The sequence below is a fragment of the Haemaphysalis longicornis genome, unplaced genomic scaffold, assembly GCF_048455015.1.
Source record: "Haemaphysalis longicornis isolate Haplotype H1 unplaced genomic scaffold, Haemaphysalis longicornis Haplotype H1 scaffold_6, whole genome shotgun sequence".
Classification (NCBI taxonomy): Eukaryota; Metazoa; Arthropoda; class Arachnida; order Ixodida; family Ixodidae; genus Haemaphysalis; species Haemaphysalis longicornis.
The window spans coordinates 111708224-111732758 of NW_027526407.1; the positions used below are offsets into that span (position 1 = coordinate 111708224).

A 24535-nucleotide genomic window follows, 5' to 3' on the forward strand; every position below is an offset into this window, starting at 1 on the left:
GTGTTGAAATTTATACAGGTAGGTAGTTTATAATTTCGCTTTGTTTCCGGCCGCTTTATATGTATTTCTGCCTTCATTTGCTAAAAAAACAGGGCTACGTTGTAAGGGTCGGGGTCATCATTGTCGTGAAAAAAGAGAGCCACACTTGTCTATGACATTACCAGAGTCCTTCAATGCTTTTCGGGTCATGAGAATCCCGCCGAAGTTTTGTCTGGGGACGAAGGCTACCGTGAGGGGCGCCACCGCTGCCCTGTAAGTGGAGCCGTGCGGCAGAAGCTGCGCCCGCCTTCGGCGGCACTTTCTCGATAGAAACGCGTTGTTGGTAATTATACCCTCAATCGTTGCTACAAAAATAGGCCGACAGAAAAGTCTTATACTTTAAGCCCTTATGGGAAATCCGTATCAGGAATAACGCACGCTCAAAATTGTTGACTGATGTCTGGGTTTTATTCCAAGAATTTTTTAAATCCACAGGAGGAGGGGCAGGGAGAGGAGTTGGGTTCCGAGATGGTGTAATATTTTCCTGACCATAGTCCGCGCTCCTCCCAGCCTTGCCCTGCTGCAGCGCTCAGCCTTGAAAACCGATTTCTCAGCCTGGCCATCGAACACCCGGAAACGGCGCTGCTCGATTTTAGGACAAAGTCAAGCGCGTCTAAAGCCTATATAGCTCAGCCGCGGTGGTCCCGGCCTGTATGACATAGGCGCCGAGGTCAAATGCATTTTCTTTTACCCCCAATGGGGTGGATATATTGAGTTACATGCGGAACAAATTTCTGACGCGTGCTATAACTGAACCCCATGCGAAAAGTATGGGAGACACCCACAATTTCTTTCCAGCTCTCTTCGGACTCATCCTCTTCAGTGGTTTCCTTCGACGCATCCTTGAGGTGCAGTGCGATGTCACAGTGCAGTGTTTCAAAACGCCGAAAGCATTGGCATTATTGAACACTACAAAACAGATTTACTCTGGAGAGGGCCTCTGGTTTTTAATGGAAACAAGTTGGTTGTAGGATTCAAGCTTAGAATGGGAACGGCAGCTGGGGTATGTTTTAATTATCCTCGGCTTTGTACATTGCTCGTTACGCGTGCGCCCACAGTTGGGCTCCTCATATTACTACTATATGTATAGCTGCCGAAAAAAAAGTTTCTGTTTCTGCGCCACAAATGTAACACTGCCACCGCCATTGGTGAAAATATCTGCCTATTTAGCAATTGTTAGGCCACCATTAGAGAACGGTAGCATCACCTGGCATGCGTTTTATAATATATTAGTTAGTATTGAGCGATAAGCCTGAGAAAGTGAAAAGAAGGGCTGCTCGGTTTGCATTACCCCGTTACTCGCGCACTAACTATGTTTCAAATATATGATCGAAATTATTAACCAGCCAACCTTATCGGAGCGCCGTTCTGAAACGCGACTCAAGTTTTTCTTTTCACTTCCCTGGGATACCTGCAGGATTAGAACTACACAACACCAAATTTGAAGACAAAGCATAGACATCCGAGGTACAAATAGCCACGCTTACAGAGTGCCGGAATATTTGTACTATGTTATCTGATACTATAGTTCGTTCTCTGATCCAGGTAGCTCGTTCCCTGTCTCTGAGAGCAATTCCTAACATTATTCGTTCCATGGCCCGTTTTGCCGACCTAAGTTTGCTTTCTACTTGTTTGGTAAGGTGCCAAGTATCAGCTCCGTATGTCATCACCGGCAGTATGTACTGTTCGTACATTTTTCTGAAGAGTGACAGAGGTAGTTTACTTTTGCTTATTTGGGAGTGCTTGTCGAGTGCTCCCAACCCATGCCTATTCTGCGCCAGATTTATCTCTCGTGGTTGGGTCAGCACTAACTATCTGTCCGAGGTAGCTATATTCTTTAACTCCTTCTACCGTTTAGTTTCCTAAGCTGAAGAGGGCGTTTCTGGTATGCTTATTTCTTATTACTTTAGATTTATTCATATTTATTTTCAGCCCCACGGCCGTGCTTTCTGATTGTAGTTCATTAAGCATTGTTTGCAAGAGTTCTGCAGCCTTGCTAAGCAAGACTATGTCGTCCGCAAACCTCAAATGGCTCAAGTATTACTCGTTCATCCTTAATCCTTTGTTTTGCCAATCACGGTTTCAAAATACCCCCTGCAGACATGCTGTGAAAAGCTTTGGGCACATGGTAACTTACTTTCTTGTTCCCTCTCGGATAGAAAATTTTCCGCTTTATTTGTGGGGGGTAATCCTGCCCGTGCATTCCTTATATATGTCTTCTGGGAGTCTTATGTAGGTTTCTTCTATTGCCTGGTGTTTTAGTGCTTCTAGCACGGCTGTGGTGTGTACGGAATCAAACGCTTTCTAATAATTTATAAATGCCATGTAAATGAGTTTAGTGCACTATTTTTCTGTCCTTTATTGACGACATGAATGTGATCCGTACCCGTTCCTAAACCCCGCCTGCTAACTGGGTTGTTGGGAATGCAGCCTATCACCTATACGGTTCCCTTAACTTTTGGTAAACAGGTTGTAAACAAATGAGAGTAGGCTGATGGGTCTACAATTTTTGAGGCCTTTGGGATCACGCTTCTTATCAATCAGAATAATGCTGACATTTTTCCAGCCCATGGACACTTTTTGAGTTTTCAGCAAGCTTTTACAGCACAGTATCTCCTCCCTCTTTCTGTAGATACATATTCATATTGTCGCGACCTGCAACGTTTTCTATTTTCATGCTTCTGAGAGCCTTTACAACTTCCTTTTTAGTTACTAGTGGGGCATAGCAAGTTGAGCTTGTACTCTGAGTAATTTCCCCTGGTCTAACGTCGCTGGCATACAGCCTGGGGTAGATCTTTCTGCTACCTGATTATGTCGTCTGAGTTGTGCGTAATGTTACCTTGCTCGACTCTGAGTGCGTGCACCCGGTCTTTGATGATGGCTAGCACTGTGTTAGTTCTTTTCAAGCTTCCTATATTTGCAGAGTTTCGTCGATCACTGCCAAGTTATAGGCACGAATATCGTTTGCTTTGCTTCTGTTAATAAGTTTTGAAAGCCCGGTTATTTCAATAGGACCTGCTGTACTTGACAGTCATGTTCTTACGTTTGGCAATTATTTCCTTCGTTTTCCTATTTTTCCAATTTTATTTACTACATGTTGTTTTCCCACAGCGGCTGCCGATTCATCGAGTGCCGATGTTAGGTTGTCATTTAGCCTGCCTACACTGACCTCGCTCTGCTCGTTTCGAAGCTAAATTTGTTTTGAATAGTTTAGTTAAACTGCCGCTATCTGGCTGTCACTGACTTTATGCGGGGTTTCTTAGTTTTCGCGACTTGTTTTCTTTCTTTTTTGAGATACAGCCTTAGCTTGCATCTAACCTTTCCATGATCGCTGCTCCTAATCTTACTTAGAACATGTACGTCTTGCACGATATAGGTTGTCACTTAAAATTAATTCAATTTCGTTATTTATAGTATCATTGGGACTTTTTAATATCCATTTACTATTCCTTCCTTGGTAGAAGAACCTGTTCATCAACCTCAGGTTATTTCTCTCTGAAAATCCTACTTGTATCCCCTCGACTGTTGCGATTGTCTATTCCGAAGTGTCCCTCTGACCACTCTCCGATTTGCTTCGTACCTACCTTTGCGTTAAACTCTCCATTACAATCGTGAACTGCGTTGTTGCCTTCTGCATTGCTGCTCCGACGTTCTCAGAGAAGCTTTCTATGACATAATCATAGCTGGTTGTTGGCGCATAGGCCTGTACTATCTTTAACCTGTATCGCTTGTTTAGCTTGATAACGACAGTCACGACTCTCTCGCTAACGCTGAAAAACGCGCCCATGTTTTCTGCTATGTCTCTAAATTAACGCCCCCCCCCCATGTTCATTGTTCTCTTGGGGTCCAATGTAACATAGAATATGACCGCGAGTGAGCTCTATAAATCCCTTTCCTGCCCTTCTAATTTCGCTTAATCCTATAATATCCGACGTAATATCCGAGAGCTTCTCTAGTAGTACAGATAAGCTGACATCATTAGAAAAGGTGCGTAAGATGAACGTTGCCATGGCCAAGTTCCAACGGCGGCCTGTGCGGACCCAGAGATTCGTAGCACGCTCTGCGGTATCGCTGTTCTGACCACCGCTGCGGACAGGTGCTCTACAGATGCTGTGGGCTGAGGGCCGAGTGTTGAGTTGGTTAGTCACGGGAGGTGGCGGCCAACTACTACACCAGGGTGGCCACATCCTTCTCTGCTCAGGGATTGCTGCTTATGTCCCCAAGAACCTTCTTAGCACGGTTGAACCTTTTCTTGTAGCGTCTTAGGTATCTAGGATGATGGTTACGTCCGAAAAAGGCCGCAGTCCATGCCTGAGTGGGTTGCTCACAGAGAGCGCGCGAAAAAAGAGAGAGAAAGCCAGAGAATTTTTGTGCGGATGGCGTCGCCGCGCACGCCTGCGGTGCTATTGAGCCAGCGTTCGGGTTTGCTTTTTACATGCGTGGTTCTGAAGGAGTAAGCTGACACGCTGGCTTACTCATGATATTCACTGACGTCTGGCTGTTGGAAATGAAAGCCACTGCCTCGCTCAAATCTATAGCTACAAAAAAGAATGGGTAGTTTCAAGCTCAGTTGGCCAAAAAGGCCGCTGATGTTGTGTTACAGTCCTTCCTCGCCTTTTTGAGGCTGCATTATATCCGCCTGGACGCAGACACGCTGATATATGAGCATACCGACACCTAACCTTTGATGATGAGCTCTGTAATTGTTATAAAATAAAAAGTTGCCGAGGCGTCACAGCGAACGTAACAGGGAAAAATTCTCAAACAGCTGTGAATGCCACATGTGTGCCTCTTGCACTTGTTACATCAGATACATATTTTGTGGTGGAGTACAGGGGGATCACATATAAGCAACGCTAGCGAGTTGCGACCGATATGTGGTTGTACCTGTTCTTATTCCGAATATTTTTCTTGTGCTTTGTTTGTTTGCTTTCCTTAAGATCCTGCAATAGCATTTTGTAATTGTAGTTGTGGAACAAATGGACCGTAATAATTGAATTTCCGCTTTGCGTTTTGTTTCAGTGCGCTTCTCACACGTTTTACGCAGCCGTGGATTTTCAGTTCTATCTCATTTCACCCCCAATCCTGTACGCTCTGTACCGGTAAGGCTTCATCATTGCGTCTTTGTAATCGCTTAAAGCTTACCTCGAAAAATTTGCAAGAACTAGTTATGTTGACGACGTACATGTTGCGCCATCCGTTAAGGTTCGGCTATGGTTTACGCGTCGTTGAATGCGTGAGGCATATGTCCTGGTTACTACACATTTATCTGTAACTTTTTTACGACAATCTTATTGCAGGCGAAAGGGATGCCCTCAAACGATTTAGTGACAGCATATCCCGAAGGGTGTATGAGATTTCGGCCCTCGTTAGAGATTCCCAGGTGGTCAAATTAATCCGAAGCCCTCCACTACGGCTTCATCGCCTGCGTTGCGTTGGCATGTCAGACCCTACAATCAATCAATCAATCAATCAATCAATCAATCAATCAATCAATCAATCAATCAATCAATCAATCAATCAATCAATCAATCAATCAATCAATCAATCAATCAATCAATCAATCAATCAATCAATCAATCAATCAATCAATCAATCAATCAATCAATCAATACCGAGGGGTAAATTTAGCAAGCGAGGTTTAGTTGCAACAATAAACGCGTAAATCTTCTGCATACAGTTCAGCCTAAGCAGTGGTTCATGCTGGTTAAGAATTCAGGAGTTATCAAGAATGGATACGAGGCTCATCGGTCAGCTGGGCCTATTCATGAACGTTGCAGCTGGAAAAGAGGGAGGAGAGCAAAACTCACTGAAAGCTAAAGTTAATTGCGTACGCTTTCCCTGACACTCACTCTTGCCGCTGGCGTTATTAATTATTTTTCGTGCATTTAAGTATATATATATATATATATATATATATATATATATATATATATATATATATATATATATATATATATATATATATATATATATATATATATATATATATATATATATATATATATATATATATATATATATATATATATAGAAATACACTAGAGGGTAGACACACGTATGAAAACGATGATGGAACTAACGTTTCGACAGGGGTCCGGTCGAAACGTTAGTTCAATCATCGTTTTCATACGTGTGTCTACCCTCTCGTGTATATATATATATATATATATATATATATATATATATATATATATATATATATATATATATATATATATATATATATATATATATATATATATATATATATATATATATATATATATTTATATATACAAACATTACTTGAAAGTTTCAATGCGATTAATGTTCGTAAAACTAATGTTGCTTTCGAAGCGGTAGCAATAAGTGGCAATGCCGATATTTACGAACGACAGGCTCTATCCAACCAATTTAAATAAAACTGGCTTCATACATCCACCCGAAATAGTGCATACAGTAAACTTTACGCTAACAGATGGAGCAAAAAATGAAGCAATGCAAAAAAAGCCTCAAAATTTGCGCACAAAAACGACCTAACATTTGAGACGCTTTCCGCTTGCATCTCATCCATCTCTGAAGTAGCCATTTTCAAGTCAGTCATCAAGACGGATCCGCGACCCCTAACTGTATTAAGTTCACATCAGGTGTTCAGTTCATGTCACTCATTTCTTTAATGCGCTGCACAGAGAGATGATAAATAAATGAAAAATTACGCCCACCTCCCCTCGCGGTAACCCTGGTGTGATGCAACGCATCTCATGGGGGGTTCCATTGGCGTTTTCCATTGTATTGATTACGCTTATAGCAGGGATTCTCACGCGAAGGGGAGGTGGGCGGACGACCGTCGACTGAGACCGTCGGAGCGCGGCATGCCGCTTTATATTCACAGCGCCCGAAGGAGAGGAGAGCGCGGAGAGAGAGAGAGAGTACTGCACATGCGCAGCGCGCGCAGCGCCGAGCGCAGCGCCGCCCACCGGCGCCTAGCAACGGAGTGAGAGCGCGCTGCGCCAACCAGCAGCTGTTTGGGAGAGAGTGTTCGCTATCCGAGAAAGGAGAGGAAGAAAGGCGCAGCTGTGCGGACAACGCCGGACAGACGCAGGAAGGACAGAGGGGCGAGCATGAGATGTGTGGCATCTAATACATAGTGAATTATACAATGCCACAAGATGCAGTGCTTGGCGGCAGCGTTATTAAACGGGGAGCTGTAGACAGTCAATAGATGCTAGTTTATTCTAGGCCATACCGACTGATACATGCAGAAACTCTTTGGAGAACTTGTCAAGTTTTAATTCCCATCTTAAATTTTGAAATCGATATTAGCTATGAGAGTCAAAAATAAACTCACGAGGTTTGAATGTGGAATATCTTTTCAGTTAAATTACGGTAGCTGTTTATTGCCCTTACCAAAAAATAAATTAGCCCGCCAAAATGCACTGTGACAATTCGATGGCCTCATCACGGGAGAGACGTGTATCTCACTAGTTCAACCATCCGTACCTTCTCATCTTCTGGCCAACACAGTGCCGACGCACTCGTGGGTTGAAAAAAAGCAAAACCAAAGTTACGAGTTGCTGAATTCCGGATAAATTTAAGCATACATTGTCAAGTTTTACCGCTATTAGAAATTTAAACGATTCTCAAGTTCATCGGGGCTTAGAATAATTGAATTACCTTGAAAAATTGAAATGCCCTGTCAACTACGTTTTTTCGCATGGCCATGCGGACTGGAATGCAATTTAGTGCCGTGTTCCGTGAGAAAAAACACGCATGATCAATAGAGGCGAAACGTACGTTTTTATTAACCTGTTGTATGTTATTTATCTACCGTTCGGACGGAGATAGTCTGTAAGCGCGCAAATGTGTACACGAGGCTTGCAGAGACGTTCGGTCTGCATGGAAATAAATTGCGAGATGTGAATGCGGATGTGCTCTGAAAATGAATATATGTGGGACAAGCGCCTTTTAAAAATATTCGCAATTATGTTTTTCCTAACTTATTTATTTGACACATTGAAATAGCCAATTACTCGCACTGGTTCACCTTTGATTATACTATAAAAACTGAATTGCTCGGGCTGCCCTAGGGGGAAGTGTGTCCTAATTTATTTTTGATGCGAAATGGCCTAGTGCAGCCGCAACGCGTTTAGTAACGCACCTAATTACGTAGAAAAAAATGGCGGGTAAATGTTGGTTATATTGTAGCTGCTGCTAGCGAGGTAACCAGGACTGCTCACTGTAAAGTAACCTGCCACTCGTCCAGAGCTCAGCTTGTTTGATTCAGAAAACCTTACGTTCGTGTTTATGTCTTGGGGTGTGGTTGCTAAACTGTAATGTTGATGAATTGTCAGTAACATGCAAAATCTATTTTTTAGGATGCCTCGTCTGGGGCTTGGCATAATTGCTGTTTTGTTCATTCTGAGCACATCATATACGGCCGTCTACACTGGACTCAATGGACTACCTCCAACAGCACACCCCGCCTTTTACAGGTAACGTGGCCAACAGAATTTCGTCTGGTGGTTATTGTAGCATAGGTAGAAGCGTTTAGTTTGCGGTATAACTCGGTGAAACTGCGAATAATTTTAAAGCACTGAAACTGTGCTATGATCTGCGTTGCTGACAAGAAAGCTTAAGCGCCAATAATCCCTTCACCCTCCAAAAAAATCTCGCAGAGAGCTGTGTTTAGTGCAATATTTATGACAGCCCATGGTGTAAAGGTAGTTTGACCGAACTTGTGCTGTATATGCTCTGTAATGTTAAGCTAATCTAATTGCTATTGTGCCACAATAATCGTGAAAGTAAAAAATTCGGGGGGAAACCCCGATCAAAATACCAGTCTGCAGGTTATTTAGGCCAAATATTAGCCAAGCCCTTCTTTTTGGGTTCTTTGGAAAATTATCGACGTAAACATTACTTTTACAATCTCACCGACCCGACTTCCTTGTGTACACAAAGGTACAAACATCGGCCCTTTTAGAATAACAAAAATATTTTTGTTCTAAAAGAAAATTCGGGGAATACAGCCATTTACGAAATGCCCCTTCATTTTAACAAGACATCATTTCCTATGTTTATATTCTCTTTATGAACACTGTCCAAGCAAAGACATTGTTGTTATTAATTGGAACCGTCTAGGGAAAAATGAGATTGCCTATTTCTTGCACGGGCTTCATAACGCTTGCTAATAGGGCAATAAATTTCTCTTTTAGAGTGGTAGCTATAGTAGTGCTGAAAATGAAAGCTCCTCTCATTTGCGCGTATTGCTCAAGGTTGGTTGTTTTGACCGCAGACATTTTGTGATGGTCGTAAGAAAGCCAGCAGTTGCATAAATCGAAGTCGCGCACTATGACTGATAGGACCATGTGCATTGGACTGGGCTGGAGAGGAGAGGTGTTCGCAAAGCTTTTGGCCGGTAGGTTAAAAATGGGCACAGCTTGCAGTAATGGAGCACGTCTGGATAAACAACAGAGCTAGGGGTCGACCTAGCTTCTCCCCACCCTGACAGCGGATCTCAGGAGAGAGGGAGCATCTGAGCCCCAGCCGTGCAAACACGTTTGGAGGGAGGTTCTAGAAAGCAGAGACCGTTAAGGTATATACAGTGTTTTATTCAGTAGCAGTCGTCGTCATCCCTTTCGTCGTCTTCCGATGGCACAGAAGCCTAGGGCAATACGATGCCTAGCTTTTTGCAAATTAACCCCAGGAAATTTTGGCGCGTCGTTAACCCTACGGAATATTCTCGAATTACGCTAATTGACGCAAAGGGCAAACCAATGCTCGATAATGAGTGTGCTAGTGCGCTGAACAAAGTATTTTAATATGCTTTCTTCTCCATTTCCACCTCTTCTTTACCCAACTTTAAGGGTCGGGCCTATGTAGGGATGTACCCTTAGCAAATTGACGCAAATGTTATAATTAAGATTATTGACTCACTTAAAATTCCTTCTTCCGCTGGCGTTGATGGTATTAATTTCAAATTCCTTAAAAGTACCAAACACAACTGTTCTATTATCCTAGCAAACTTTTTGAGCAATCATTAGAGCAAAGTAATATTCCTGCTGATTGGGAAATAGGCAAAGTGGTACCCGTATTTAAATCTGGAGATAAACAGTCTCTCTTTAATTAGAGGCCAACATCTATCACTAGCATAACGTGTAAAATCTTTGAACATATAATTTATTCTCATGTTGCCAACTTTCTTGAATCTAATTCATTTTTTGTCCCCGCGCAGCACGGTTTTCGCAAGTCTTTTTCATGCGAAACCCAGTTAATTTTATTTACTAACAAGCTACACTCTATTCTTGACAACCGTTCCTTTGCCGACTGCATTTTTCTGATTTCGCGAAAGCGTTTGAAACAGTACCGCACCCGCTACTTCTTCACAAACTAAGAAATATAGGTCTCGACACTGGCATAATTAATTGGATTGAGTGTTTTCTCGTGCATTGCCAGAAATTTGTCACAGCCAATGACACCACTTCATCTCTAAGCCCGGTTATTTCAGGTGTACCCCAGGGAACCGTTCTAGGTCCCCTACTTTTTCTCATCTACATCAATGATTTGCCTGAGTGTGTCTCATCATCAGTGCATTTATTCGCTGACGATTGTGTCATTTTTAGGAAGATTGATAATGATATTGTCACGTGACAACGCAGAGATGGGTAGTCAGGAAGGAGGTGCATTTACAAAGGACACCGTAGCCACCGGGCGAAAAGACGGGTTGATGGCGCAAACCCAGCGGGAGCTCGGGCTTCGTCTACTTCATCTTCATTCTGTTGGACATCGCCCAGCGTCTTTCCACTGGAGCACATACCCCGATAGGGAGAGATTGCCCCGTGTACGTTTCTCGGGAATCTGTCCGAAGTCTGTGACACAACTCCCCCGCCGCAGAAGCACCGTCCCGGTGCCTGTTATGAGGGAGAAGCAGTAGCAGGTAGACTCCGTCGGTGGTACGGCTTGAGGCGGCTCACGTGAACGAGCTGAGGTACTGAGTGCCCAGACGAGGTCAGAGGCAAAACAGGCACGATTTCGTAGGTGACGGGGGTGACAGCACGCTCGACGCGGTAGGGGCCAGTGAAGGGGGACATGAGCTTCTCAGACAGACCAACTCGGCGAGAAGGGGTCCACAGAAGAACCAAGGAGCCAGGAGCAAAGTGTGCAGGGCGGTGACACTCATCGTATCGAGACTTCTGGGATGCTTGTGAGGCCAATAGTCGTTCTCGGGCAACCTGGCGCGCCAGTTCAGCGTGGGCGATGATGTCACGAGCATATGCAGTGGTCGGCTCACTTGAAGTCGGTAGGGTGGTGTCGAACGGTAAAGTAGGCTCACGACCAAAAAGAAGGAAGAAAGGAGAATATCCAGCCGTGTCGTGCCGGGAGGAATTATAAGCAAATGTGACATAAGGTAGTGTAACGTCCCAATCTCGATGGTCTGTGGAAACGTACATTGCAAGCATGTCAGTGAGCGTTTTGTTGAGCCGCTCAGTAAGGCCATTTGTTTGAGGATGGTAAGCAGTCGTCAGTTTGTGCTTTGTTTCACAAGAGAGGAGAAGGTCCTCGACAACCTGTGACAAAAAGTACCGGCCACGGTCCGTGAGCAACTGTCGCGGAGCACCATGACGCAGGATGACGTCCTCCAGGAGGAAATCGGCGACATCTGTAGCACAACTCGTTGGGAGCGCACGGGTGATAGCGTAGCGGGTAGTATAGTCTGTGGCTACCGCAATCCAACGATTCCCGGAGGAGGACAACGGAAAGGGGCCTAAAAGGTCTAAACCAACACGATAAAATGGTTCGGTGGGAATGTCCAAAGGTTGCAACTGGCCGGCGGGACGTAATGGAGGCGTCTTTCGACGTTGGCAAGGATCGCACGCCGCGACATAGCGACGCACAGTCCGGTAGAGCCCTGGCCAGTAAAATCGTCGGCGGACGCGGTCATAAGTGCGAGCAGCGCCAAGGTGGCCAGCCATCGGGACGTCGTGGAGCTGGCGGAGGACATCCGAGCGAAGTCGCTCGGGCACAGCCAGAAGCAGGTCAGGTCCATCAGCCCGGTAGTTGCGGTGGTATAGGATACCATTCCGCAGCACGAACGCGTTCAGAGAAGGGTGCGTTGGCTGTGATTGGAGACGGTCGATAATAGGCCGAAACGTCGGATCACGGCGCTGGTGGTCCCCGATGTCTTTGAAGTCCGACAAAGAATAGACGCAAATATCCGTGTCGAGCTCATCAGTGGGAGGCTCGCCGACGGGATAACGAGATAAACAGTCGGCATCTCTGTGCAGTTTACCGGACTTGTACACAACTGAATAATCAAAGTCTTGGAGGTATAGAGCCCAGCGAGCAAGCCGACCTGTGGGGTCTTTCAGAGAAGAAAGCCAGCATAAGGCGTGGTGGTCGGTTACAACGGTAAACGGCCTGCCGTACAGATATGGTCTAAATTTGCCGACGGCCCACACCAGAGCAAGGCATTCACGCTCGGTGATTGAGTAGTTGCGCTCGGATGGAGACAAGAGGCGGCTTGCGTAAGCTATCACCCGGTCGAGGCCCGCCTGTGTTTGGGCTAGCACTGCCCCTATTCCGTGGCCGCTGGCGTCCGTGCGGATTTCCGTCGGAGCAGAGCTGTCAAAGTGAGCCAGGACTGGCGGGTTCGACAGGTGGCCGATGAGCGCGGAAAAAGCCGACTCGTGCGCTTGGCCCCAAGAGAACGCTGCATCCTTCTTAAGAAGATCAGTGAGGGGGCGAGCGATGGCAGCGAAATCCTTGACAAAACGGCGGAAGTACGAGCACAGCCCTATAAAGCTGCGCACGTCGTGCACTGAACGCGGAATGGGGAAGTCTTTAACGGCGCGTATCTTCTCAGGATCGGGTTGAACACCGGTGGAGTCGACTAGGTGGCCGAGAATCTTGATTTGGCGGCAACCGAAATGGCACTTTTTGGAGTTCAGTTGCAGACCGGCTCTACGAAAAACACCCAGAATGTCCGAGAGACGTTGCAGGTGAGTCTCAAATGTGGGCGAATACACAACGACGTCGTCAAGGTAACAAAGGCAAGTTGTCCACTTGAACCCACGAAGAAGAGAGTCCATTATCCTTTCGAATGTGGCCGGCGCGTTACACAGTCCGAATGGCATGATTTTGAATTGGTACAAACCGTCAGGTGTTACGAAAGCGGTTTTTTCTCTGTCTTTTTCGTCAACAGCTATTTGCCAGTATCCGGACCGCAAATCGATGGATGAAAAGTAGGAGGCACCATGTAGGCAGTCGAGGGCGTCATCAATTCGAGGGAGCGGGTATACATCTTTCTTGGTAATTTTGTTCAAGTGCCTGTAATCAACACAGAAGCGCCATGAGCCGTCCTTCTTTTTCACCAAAACAACCGGTGATGCCCATGGGCTAGAGGAGGGTTCAATGACATCCCTTCTGAGCATTTCGTCAACTTCCCGCTGAATGACACCTCGCTCGGTCTGAGACATGCGATATGGGCGTCGACGTATCGGACTTGCATCCCCGGTGTTTATGTAATGCGTCACAACGGACGTCTGACCTAAGGGCCGGCCGTCGAAGTCAAAAATGTCACTATGGCTGGCAAGAAGGCAGCGAAGCTCGTGAGCATGGTGCGCTGGAAGGTCCGGGGAAATAATTCGTACAAACTCCTTTGATTTTGCGAGGTTGTGGTGGTCTTCTTTGTCAACTTGGGCTGATTCAAGGGCCATGGCAGAAATCTCGCAGTTATCCAATGGCGAAAGCAGGGTAAGCGCTATGTCTTGCGGAAGGACTTACGTCGAAAGTCCGAAATTTAGTAACGGCAGTGTGATCCGTTTTTGGGCACCCGTTACGACCGAAAACGGGAGAGCCACGAGGCGGTCGAGCAACACGTCTGTAACCAGTGAAACGATGTGCTCACCATCCGGCACGGGCGGAGACGAGGTCAGCGGAAGGTAGGTGACTGCCTTTGGGGCCAGGCGAATGTGCTCAGTGGAACGAAGCCGGGGCTAGTGTTCGACATCAGTAGCAAGGGGGCTCGGTAGCTCGAGCCGAAGAACACCTGAGGCACAATCGATTAAGGCTGCGTGGTCCGCGAGAAAGTCCAGGCCGATAATAACATCATGAGGGCACGTGTCCAGGACAGCAAACATAACAGGGATTTGGTGGCCGGCCAGTCCAACACGCGCAGTACACATTCCGGCTACGGTGGTCACCCCACCATCGGCAACTCTCAAAACACGGGACGGGGCAGGCGTGAGGACTTTCCGTAGGCAGCGGCGAAGGGACGAGCTCATGACGGACAACTGCGCACCTGTATCGACTAAAGCAGTTACCGGGACATCATCGACATGAAGGGCTAATAAGTTGTGCTTTCCAGAACGAGGAGGTAGAGGATTTTCGGGCCGGGTCGGGAATGCAGCAATATTGACATATGCACACTCCAGTCCGACATCAATTCTATATCCCATTGGTGCAGTACATGGCAGATGACATAAAATACAAATAAGTGCAAATCAATTCGAATTTCCCGCAGCGCTACTAACCCGCCACCGTGTTTACTTAATAGGAAAATCCTCGAAGCTGTTACCTCATATAAATTCTTGGGCGTTCATATCACTACTGACCTATCTTGGAATCTTCTTATCGATTATATCACCAATAAAGCCAATCGAATGTTTGGCTATGTAAGACGTAATTTTCATTCCGCTCCTTCTTCTGTAAATCTGCTCCTTTTCCAATCCCTTGTCCGTTCGCAACTTGACTATGCTTCATCTATATGGGACCCATGTACTGAAGTGCTCAGTAACCAGCTAGAAATGATTCAGAATAACTCCGCCCGATTTATTCTTTCTATCTACCAGCGAGCAGGGAGTGTCTCCAGAATGAAAACTAACTTGAATGTCCCATATCTGACGTCAGGACGCAAAATTGCACGTTTGTGCTTATTCCATAAAATATATTCACGCAGCATGCTTCACAACGCACTACTTACTCCCCCTTAATACGTATCTTCTCGTTTAGACCATGCTCACAAAGTTGACATTCCTACTTGCAACACTAAAGCCTTTTCTCATTCTTTCATTCCACGTACCTCTAGGGACTGGAATCATCTTCCTACTGATGTCGCTACGATTAGCAACTTGGACTTGTTTCGTTCCGCAGTGTGCAACGTCATCACCTAGATTTGTCTATTGTCTGTAGCGATACATTGGTTCCTGCCCATTAGTCTTGTTTTGCGGTTTTATTTTATTTTTATGAGTGTTGCCAGGAACTCCAAAACTGACACGAAATTGCAACTGACCTCCCGTATTACTCCATACAACATGTATACCTTAGCCGCATTTCTCACGTTGTGAAAGAATGATTACAACCTTATTTACTTGATTTATGTTTGTTTTTAGAGGTGATATGTACTCGTATTGTGTTCTTTGTACTGCATTTCTCTTATTTCTTGTTATGTATTTACCCACTCCCCTCTCCAATGCAATTGTGTTGATGGTAAATAAATAAAAAATGAAAATGATCTCGTAGCGTGTCCTCACCCCGGAAGACTTCGTCGGGTGGTCTGGTGTCTGTCCCCGCACAAGAATTGTAAAGAATGGCTCCAGAGATTTGTCATCTTCAGCGCGGCGGACCTGTGGCACGCCGGTGGCTACACGACGACGACGACGAACGCGGGAGCTCCTCACGCGCAAGCCTGGACGACGCCGGGCGGTCGCCGCAAGGCACGCGCTCACATGCTCTCGCGGTTTTCCGTCTACGCCGGACACATTTGGCCAGCCTAAACAGCACCGCAGTTAAAAGAAAACTACAAACAGCGGGCCGTAATTATTCCTTTGTACAATAGTTACAGGTTGGTGGCACTGTCAGCAGGGGAGCAATCGGCCCTTTATTCGCAGTATGAAGAACAGCGGCAAGCAAGAAGGCAGCAGGCAAGCGAAGCTGAATCGGCCACTTCAGATCAAAAATTACTTCGTCCTCCGGGATAGCGTGTGCCAAAATACCGAAAAAGAAGAGCTCTACACGGAAAGAAAGGGCATGACACTCCTGCTATTTCAGTTCAGTGTAATTTGGAGAAAAGCAAGCAGTAGCGCTCGTATGTTCTTTCCTACGTGGTCTGTGACTGTCTTATGTCCTTTAGAGGATGTGCTTTAGTAAGGTAAATACAGTCGCCAGGGTGTGCAAATATGCCGTTTGTTCCGTAATAGCCATTTATCCAACTTTATTTCGATGAAGAGGAGGCTAACGAATATGTTTCACCCCAAACATTCTACGACGCCAATTATGCAGCAATTATGCAGCAATTTAGTAGCGTAAGCTACACTGGCCGAGGTTGAGCAGTTTCGCGTGGACCCTGAAGGGTCGTGCTGCGCAAGCGCGAGGAGCATTGGATTGGTTTGGATCAGATGGGATCGGATTGGATTGGATAGGATTGCAATTGGATTGGGTAGGATTGTATTGGATTAAATTAGATTGTATTAGATTGGAAATCCAATTCAATTGTAGTACGGGTGCGTAAAAAATTGGGTCTGCACATTCTCCGGCCTGCGCATTCCAGAGGAGGGACGTCATAGCCGTGGCAGACGCACTGGCGCGTACGCGTGACCAGCAGTGCGCCTCCGTTGCTCAGTAGCGAAGTCTGACGTTGCGCGGGAGCCGCTTGATAGCCGTTTCGCGTGGCTCCTGGAGAGCCGTGCTGCGCATGCGCGAGGAGCAGTGACTGGACTGGACTGGACTGGATGACTGGATTGGATTGGACTGGACTGGACTGAAGTGGATTTAATTGGATTGGATTGGATTGCTGAACCTTAGCTCATGCTACGTGTATCCTGGCATAGCCGAGCTCAGCCACTGCTAATTTTTTTACTGTTTAAGATTATTGAAATGTTATCCAGCACTAAAAGGCATTGCATTCATTACATCTCTGCTCTCACGCGTAGAAAATAACGTTCGGCTACAGGACCTGTTGTACTTTGATTACAGAATCCGCCAACTGCCGCTCGTGTGAGGTCACGGAGCCCAGCGTCTAATGCGTTTGTGCAAGACCTAATGTGTGCTCTTGTTACTTAGAGATGTCAGACATCTGCTCATTTTCAGTAGTGAATGTGTCGTGAGGGCGTTGAATTTTCTTCAACAATTCCAGCCCAGAAGCCTTATTCATCAAGTATGGCCATGACGTTTACCTGATGCCTCACACTCGTATCGGACCTTTCCTGGTGGGAATGGCTGCAGGCTACTACTTGCACATCAGCCGTGGCGCCATTAGCATACGAAATGTACGTGGAAAAACATTTCGAAATGGTGGCATCGTAAAAAAAGAAAGTCCGCTATTGCGCGTATCAATGCATACTCAACATCAATCCAGCAAGTTGTGGTAAAGGCTAAATAAATATGAAAGTTATCGAACTCTAACAATGAAATCTTGAACAATTACAGAAAGTATTTGTTGGTGAGTAAGAGTTGGTGTAGATCCGCAATTATAATAAATAAAAATAACAATTTTGATAAATTTGTACCGCTGAATATACAGCACCTTGTTTTGTTAAGAACGTCACTGGAAATGAAGTTGCGTTAATTTAATGGAGGAAGAAACCGTTGAAAACACAAAAACAAATCACCCCACACGCTCAGTTTTTAATGTGTAAAGAATCCTATGTATGTATACGGCCACTTCAGAGAGATAAATTAAAAAGCATTCACAAATAATGCATTTTTATTACATTGTATTCGGGAACTGGTGAAGTAAATTTTAACCGACGCTCGAAGACCGAGTCATTGACAGGGTGATAGGCCGGTATTCCAGGAATGCTTAATCGTGTCAAATACACGGTAAATTTGACTCAGAATTTGTAGTTTTCATGCTGTTGTTGATTGGTATCATTGATGTTTGCGCGCAATGTTGATAAGCCACTGCGGAGGCCATTGTAAACGATTTAAGTGCATGTGTTCTTCGAGCTAAGGCTCCGGATAATGTGACATGAGCAGTAATACAGGGTTTATTGTTTCGAGGTAGCGCTCAAGTCCTGAGTAAAATTATGGTGAGGACGAGTTGTGTTCAAATAGCTTGGTTGGTTGACTCATTATTAAAAATAATTCAGCGAAGACGAGACCGTAAAAGATACGACAAACGCAGTGATAATACCTGTCGTCTTTTTGACACTCGCGTCTTCCGAATTTCTCTCGTCGTTGTCCGGCTTAGGGCAGACTATGTTAATGGGAAATTTAGGGTATTTACAGTTTTTGTGCGGGATTTGTGTTAGGTGAACTGAACACCATTCCAGGAGACTGGGTTTGGCTAAAAACAATTTGAGCGGCCAGTTACCTTAGTGACCGGTGCGTCATTTGCACGTCTCTGATTACAGCACTTCGTGTATATAGGGTGGACCATGTGCACCGTGCTGATGCTGGCTGTTCTTCTGGGCATGTGGCCCGTGGACGCGGCAGGAGGACGGATTCCTGTGTATGCGGCGGCCCTGTATGGTGGCTTTGCGCGGTCCATTTGGGCCGCCTGCGTGGCTTGGATAGTGATCGCCTGCATCGGAGGCCATGGAGGTGGGCATGAAAACGGATATGACTTATGGCGATTATTAACAATTGACTCAAACCTAGAAACGTGTAAAGAAAGTTAAGAAATCTTCCACTCTGTAAGGACAGCGATTGTCTGGCCAAGTCAAAAAATCAAAAGCTTGAATCCAAATAGAAGAAACGAAAATATTTTGGTTTGGGCATTTGGTTTCTCGTCTTCGGCTTCAGTTTCGGTGTCCACAGAGTGGAAGATCTTCAATCTTTCGTAGTTCTTCTAGGGCACGGATGACTCTACGGTGCCACACGGCTCCCTCGAAACTGTTCTTTGCCTTCCCGCCATAAGGCGGTTGGTTTTTTCATAGTAACGCTTCAACCGAAATGTCAAATGGCACAGCTGGCAGCACGCGCTGCCTCTGCGTTCACTTTCAAATTCATGCGTGGTCGCAAAGATGCAGCTGTTATCTGCGTTGCCTTTCTCGGAAACTAGGGCGCACAAAAGACGGAGTTGCCGCCGACCAACGAGCTGCGTAGTTTGCCAGAAAGAGTAAATCGTGATGCCCACCAGATGGCGAACCAAGTCTACGAGTTTTTGTTCTATATTGGTGCGAGAACTCAAGGGACTAGATATTTGCAGCTTCCGTCAACAAAATAAGAAGTTTCGGATCCCATACGGGAGCTTTGTTACCGTCTTCGTTTCCAAAAGGTTCTTGCTCAGTGTGAGATTTTAGTTAGGGTCATGTGTTTTCCCGACCAGACAGGATCCGATCACACTGTTTATTTTAGCCTCATACTTAATTTTTCGGTGTTGCTGCGTTATACTGCTGGTATACCAATACAAATATGGTCTAGGGTCAACGACATGCACATGCTGACTATTATAGCGTACCCTGCAGTTACAAAGTGTTCAAATGAATTCCCGAAAACTCGCGCGGATGGCCAGCATCCGATGTCGTCAACAAGATCACTCGACTTGATCGCCCAGCCTCTAAGAAGCATGGGAAGGTTTATGAATTGTGCTCTCATCGCAAATATAGCAGGTGGCGCACGTTGATTCTAGCATGGCCACAGGGGCGTATTTAGAATAGGTAAGTGTCGATATGAGTTACCAGGGTACACAAAGTAGCATACGCTTCCGCAGAAAACGGGAAGGCCTATATTATTGTAAAATTCATACAGGGTGTCCCAGCTATCATGAGCCAAGATTTAAAAAAAAGAGTAATGGCGTAACTCGAATAAAACCTAGTACATAATGTTTGCAGTGCTGTGGGGAAACTGGCAGTATTTTTTCGTTAATGAGAGCTAATTAATTAATTGTAATTATTATCTAACTCGAGAAGTACTGTCCTAATCACTAAAGTGTCAATGAGGCACTTGTAGGTATACCCACGAGGGGCATCTAACTGCGGTATTTTCAGCGGCGGACTAATTGCGAACACATTTATTCTGACTGATAAAGGAAACCCGAAAAATATGAAAAATACAACGTGACGGCGCCTCCGCGCGCATCCTAAAGCAACTCCCTCAAACAATCTGCCTCTGAGTTAGCCAGAATGAAATAAATAAAAGAAAGAAAGAAGATATCGCGACCGAGTTTGTGTCTTATTTGCACACGCGCCCCGCGAATCTTGCTGTTGCTGCTCCTTCCATGCATGCTTCGGGCGGGTAACACGCGAAGCAGTTGCTTTCAATCAGCTTATCTGGGGACGCTGCTTTACAATGCGCGCGGAGTGAGTGAAACACTTTATTAAAGACGAGAGTCCATAAGGCCCTGCGGGGAAGTGAGGATGGGAAGGGGGAGGAGAAAGCGAAAGGTCACAATTCACACAATGCACACAGTTCTAGTCTTGGGGTCCAATTCACAGAAGGCACAGTTCACCAAGTCATGAGTGGCAATGTCGCTGTTGACATCGGACGTGGATAATTAAGGTCAGTCCAAGAGAGTCTGTGAGACCGCTACACCAATTTGTAAAGACCGTTTTCAAGGGCGTACTGCGTTATTATTTCTAAAGTAGCGGGGTCGTCACGGACACGACTAACGTGCTCCAGTTCAGTCACAGGTGCAGGACCTACTGTTAGCAGCTGATTGCGGTTACGGGCGAATACAGGACAGAGCCAAATAAAGTGGAAGAGATTTAGTATGGCATCACTATTACAGTGGGGCAATCGGTGCAATTGAGAGCCTGCTGGGGCTGTCCACTTATGTATAATGTGTGGTGTATAATCTGCATTTGCATACTTTTTATTTCCGAATACCTCGCCCGGACGCGAGAAGGGCTTGAGCGGTGCAAGGATGCCAACCGGTGTTTCATCTTGCAAACGCTTCCTGCTTTCTTTCTTGAGGAGCCGTAGCTGAAGTAGCCAATCTGCTTGGAGGGGAGGGACCAGCGTGGCGGGCACCGTGGAAGGGGATTGAAGCCTCTTCTTGGCAGCGTCGTGAGCCATGTGGTTGCCTTGTGCGCCGGAAGTATGTACCGGAGTCCAAACAATGCGGATTTTGAATCCTTCCATTTGTAGGTCTCGTACTGTGGTCAGGATATTTGTCGCCGTAGTGTTCGGGGAAAACGGACGATTCAATTCACGGACAGCAACGTAAGAACCCGTGATAATGCGAAATTTCTTCGCGGTGAGGTGGGCGGAACGGTCATAAATTTGCCAGGTGGCTGCCAGAATGCCCAGAAGTTCTACTTCTTTACGAGGCCGTACGTGTTGGAAATTTGCCGGGATCCGTTCAATTCTGGCAAGTCAGTAGATGTCCAGGCAATAGCCGCCGTCATTCTATTCAAAGACGCGCCGGCGTAAATGTCAACTTCGTCGCCTGCCTTGTCATCTAGGAGCGTTCGAACGTAGTGTTCGCGTACTCTTCGGTTACTGCACCAAATTGGGCGGCGGCGTGGAATACCGATGGAGGGGCGCTGCCACGGAGGGATTTGTGGCGCCGAATCGGTGCTGTCAGAGTCGCCATTTAGGTGGTCACAGTTCTGCAGTATTTTTCCTTCGGGCGAATGGTCCAGATGATATTGAAAACGTAGTTTGGTCTCTTCGATGAGGTTAGTGAGAGGCGGAATAGGAACTGCTTCGTGGGGAGTATCTACCTGGATGTAGGAGGGGAGGCCGCTAATCGCACGGAGAAGGTGCCGATTCATCTTGTGAAGACCATTAATACGTGACTGTCGCAGTTCATAGATCAGGAAGCCGTAAGTGAAACGTCCTTGTGCCACGGCACGGGCGAGCATAGTATAGGCTGCTTGGTGCGCTCCTCCATATTTATTAGATAGCCGTGTAACTAGGTGTAAGGATGAACGCCAGGATTTCTGAAGTGAGGCTATCCACTGTTTTGGACTATTGCAGCTGCTGACTGGAACGCCCAGCAGTCGAATTGTACCGTTGCGAGAGTCAAGGAGTGTATCCCCCACTTAAAGGGAGATAATCTGTTCCTTATTTGTGCCACGTTTACCATCGACGCTGAGCAGTTCTGTCTTTGTCGGGGATAGCTGTAGCTGGAATTGGGACAGCGTATGCTCCAAGCCCAGGTCTGCTGCTTGCAATTCTGTTTGCATAGCTTCTTTCGTGTCATAGTCTGTGCTTCTGTCCATACCACAATATCGCCCGCATAAAGCGCAAACCGGGCGACAGTGTCCTGTTCAAGGGTTCGAGCCACTCGGTTCATTGCTAGCTTAAAGAAGAGAGGAGCCAAAATGGACCCCTGTGGCACTCCTCTATCCAGGTAGAACGTAGTGGGCTGGTGCGTTCGAGGGTTAAGACGGATCAGTCGATCATGAAGAAAGCTGCGTATCCAGGCTTGAGCTTTTTGGCTAGGGTAGGCGAGGGAAGGTTATTGAAGGATTCCTGATTAGCTGACATTGTCAAATGCCTTGTTCATGTCTAAAGCGAATACGTCGTCCGGCAAGGCCTTGCGCGAGGTCCAATTAATAACCGTCCGGAGCAGCCAGAGACATTCACGGGTAGCAAGGAGGGGGCGGAAACCCGTAAGGGAGGGATGAAACCAATTTGTACCCGCCAAGTGGTGTACGAGCCGATTGTTGAGCATACGCTTGATAAGCTTACATATTGATACGCGGTAGTCTGGTATCTACAGAAGGCACAGAAAGACTGACTAAGCGCCGTCCAAGCAAGAGGCCGAACTTCACGGGCGTCCCTCTCAGCGTCTTCTTCTTCTACCCTCCTTGATGATGATCCCGACTTGATGGTGATGTCTCGTAACAGAACCCCCCTCCCGTAAGAGCACCGTCTCGGTGTTGCTCAGGGCAAAACTGTAGGCTGTGGACGATAGGGCTTTAGACGGACGACATGGACGATGTCAGTCTTCGGAGGGCGCGATAAATCAGCCGGAACGACAGGGGTGATTTCATAGTTTACAGCAGTCACTTGGCGCAGGACACGGTAGGGGCCGTAGTAACGGGCGAGCAGTTTCCCAGAACGCCCTACTTGGCGCGCAGGACACCAGAGAAGCACGAGGGAACCTGGCTCAAAGTGACGGGTGCTGTGGCGTCGATCGTAACGGGACTTTTGAAAATCCTGGGATGACGTAGGCCTGGAATGCGCTATGCTGCGGGCAAAGTCAGCCAGGGCAATGGCATCTTGGGCATAACCAGAAGGCGGCGTGTTGTGTTCGATTAACGTGTCCAGGGGCAAGACCGGCTCTCGACCGAAGAGGAGGTAACAAGGCGAAAATCCGGCGGTATCATGACGGGACGAGTTGTATGCAAATGTAATGAAAGGTAAAGCAATGTCCCAGTCGCGATGGTCATCCGAAACATACATGGAAAGCATATCCGTTAGGGTTCTGTTAAGTCGCTCCGTAAGACCCTTGCTCTGCGGATGGTAGGAAGTAGTAAATTTGTGCGTGGTTGCGCAGGAGCGAAGGATGTCGTCGACTACTCGCGACAGGAAGTTTCGTCCGCGGTCAGTCAATAGCTGAAGAGGAGCACCATTATGGAGGATTACCTCGTAAAGGAGGAAATCTGCGACATCAGTAGCGCAGCTGGTTGGAAGGGCCCGTGTTATTGCGTAACGGGTCGCGTAATCAGTTGCAGGTTGGCCTGACGGAAAAGAGCAAGGATTTCACGCAGGTGCTGGAGATGAGTCTCGAAGGAGGGAGAAAACACGATGACGTCATCGAGATAGCAGAGGCAAGTGGGCCATTTAAATCCGCGCAGAAGAGAGTCCATCATGCGCTCAAAGGTGGCGGGCGCGTAGCACAAACCGAACGGCATACCCTTTAACTGATATAGGCCGTCAGGAGTGACGAAAGCGGTCTTTTCTCGGTCCAGCTCATCAACTGCAATCTGCCAATAACCCGAGCGAAGGTCTATGGAGGAGAAGTATTTCGCTCCATGAAGGCAATCTAGGGCATCGTCGATTCTGGGTAAAGGGTAGACATCTTTCTTGGTAACTTGGTTCAAGTGGCGGTAGTCCACACAGAAGCGCCAGGTGCCGTCTTTCTTTTTTACCACCACGACGGGTGAAGCCCATGGACTACCGGATGGTTCAATGATGCCCTTTGCGAGCATTTTTTCAACCTCCTGCTGAATGACTGCTCGTTCGGAAAGAGAAACACGGTACGGCCGGCGATGGATAGGCCTGGCATCTCCTGTATCGATGCGGTGCATCACAGTTGTGCTTTGCCCAAAAGGTCGGTCACCCAAGTCGAAAACGTCTTAAAATGATGACAAAAGGCACCGCAGTTTGCTTGATTGAGCTTGAGATAGGTCCGGGCTGATCAGGGGTGCAAATTTATCTGGCGAGGTAGGTCGATGGTTGGATCCATGTTGTTGCATTGGGTCACGGTGTAAAGCATATGCCGAAATTTCAGCTGCCGCTAAATGGGTGAGCGCGGCGGCGGTTATACTGTGGCGGCGCCCCAGCAGCTTGCGTCGTCTGCTGCCGCAAACGGGCACGCTCCAGGAACGATGACGCTGGGGCTGAGCCACGAGTGGCGAGTGCTGACCACGCGCTTGCGGTACGCGCTGGGCACGAGGTGGAA

The 24535-nt window shown here is 46.7% G+C and overlaps 1 protein-coding gene across 1 annotated transcript in view; it reads left to right on the plus strand.

Moving 5' to 3' along the window:
- The first annotated feature begins 8401 nt into the window (after positions 1-8401).
- LOC144141890 (nose resistant to fluoxetine protein 6-like) overlaps positions 8402-24535 on the plus strand; it is a 30071-nt gene continuing 13937 nt past the window's right edge. Inside the window, exons 1-3 of the mRNA XM_077673361.1 lie at positions 8402-8513; positions 17150-17282; positions 18369-18558. Coding sequence (XP_077529487.1) covers positions 17193-17282; positions 18369-18558 — 280 coding nt within the window. The 5' untranslated portion in view covers positions 8402-8513; positions 17150-17192. The remainder of the gene's footprint in view (positions 8514-17149; positions 17283-18368; positions 18559-24535) is intronic.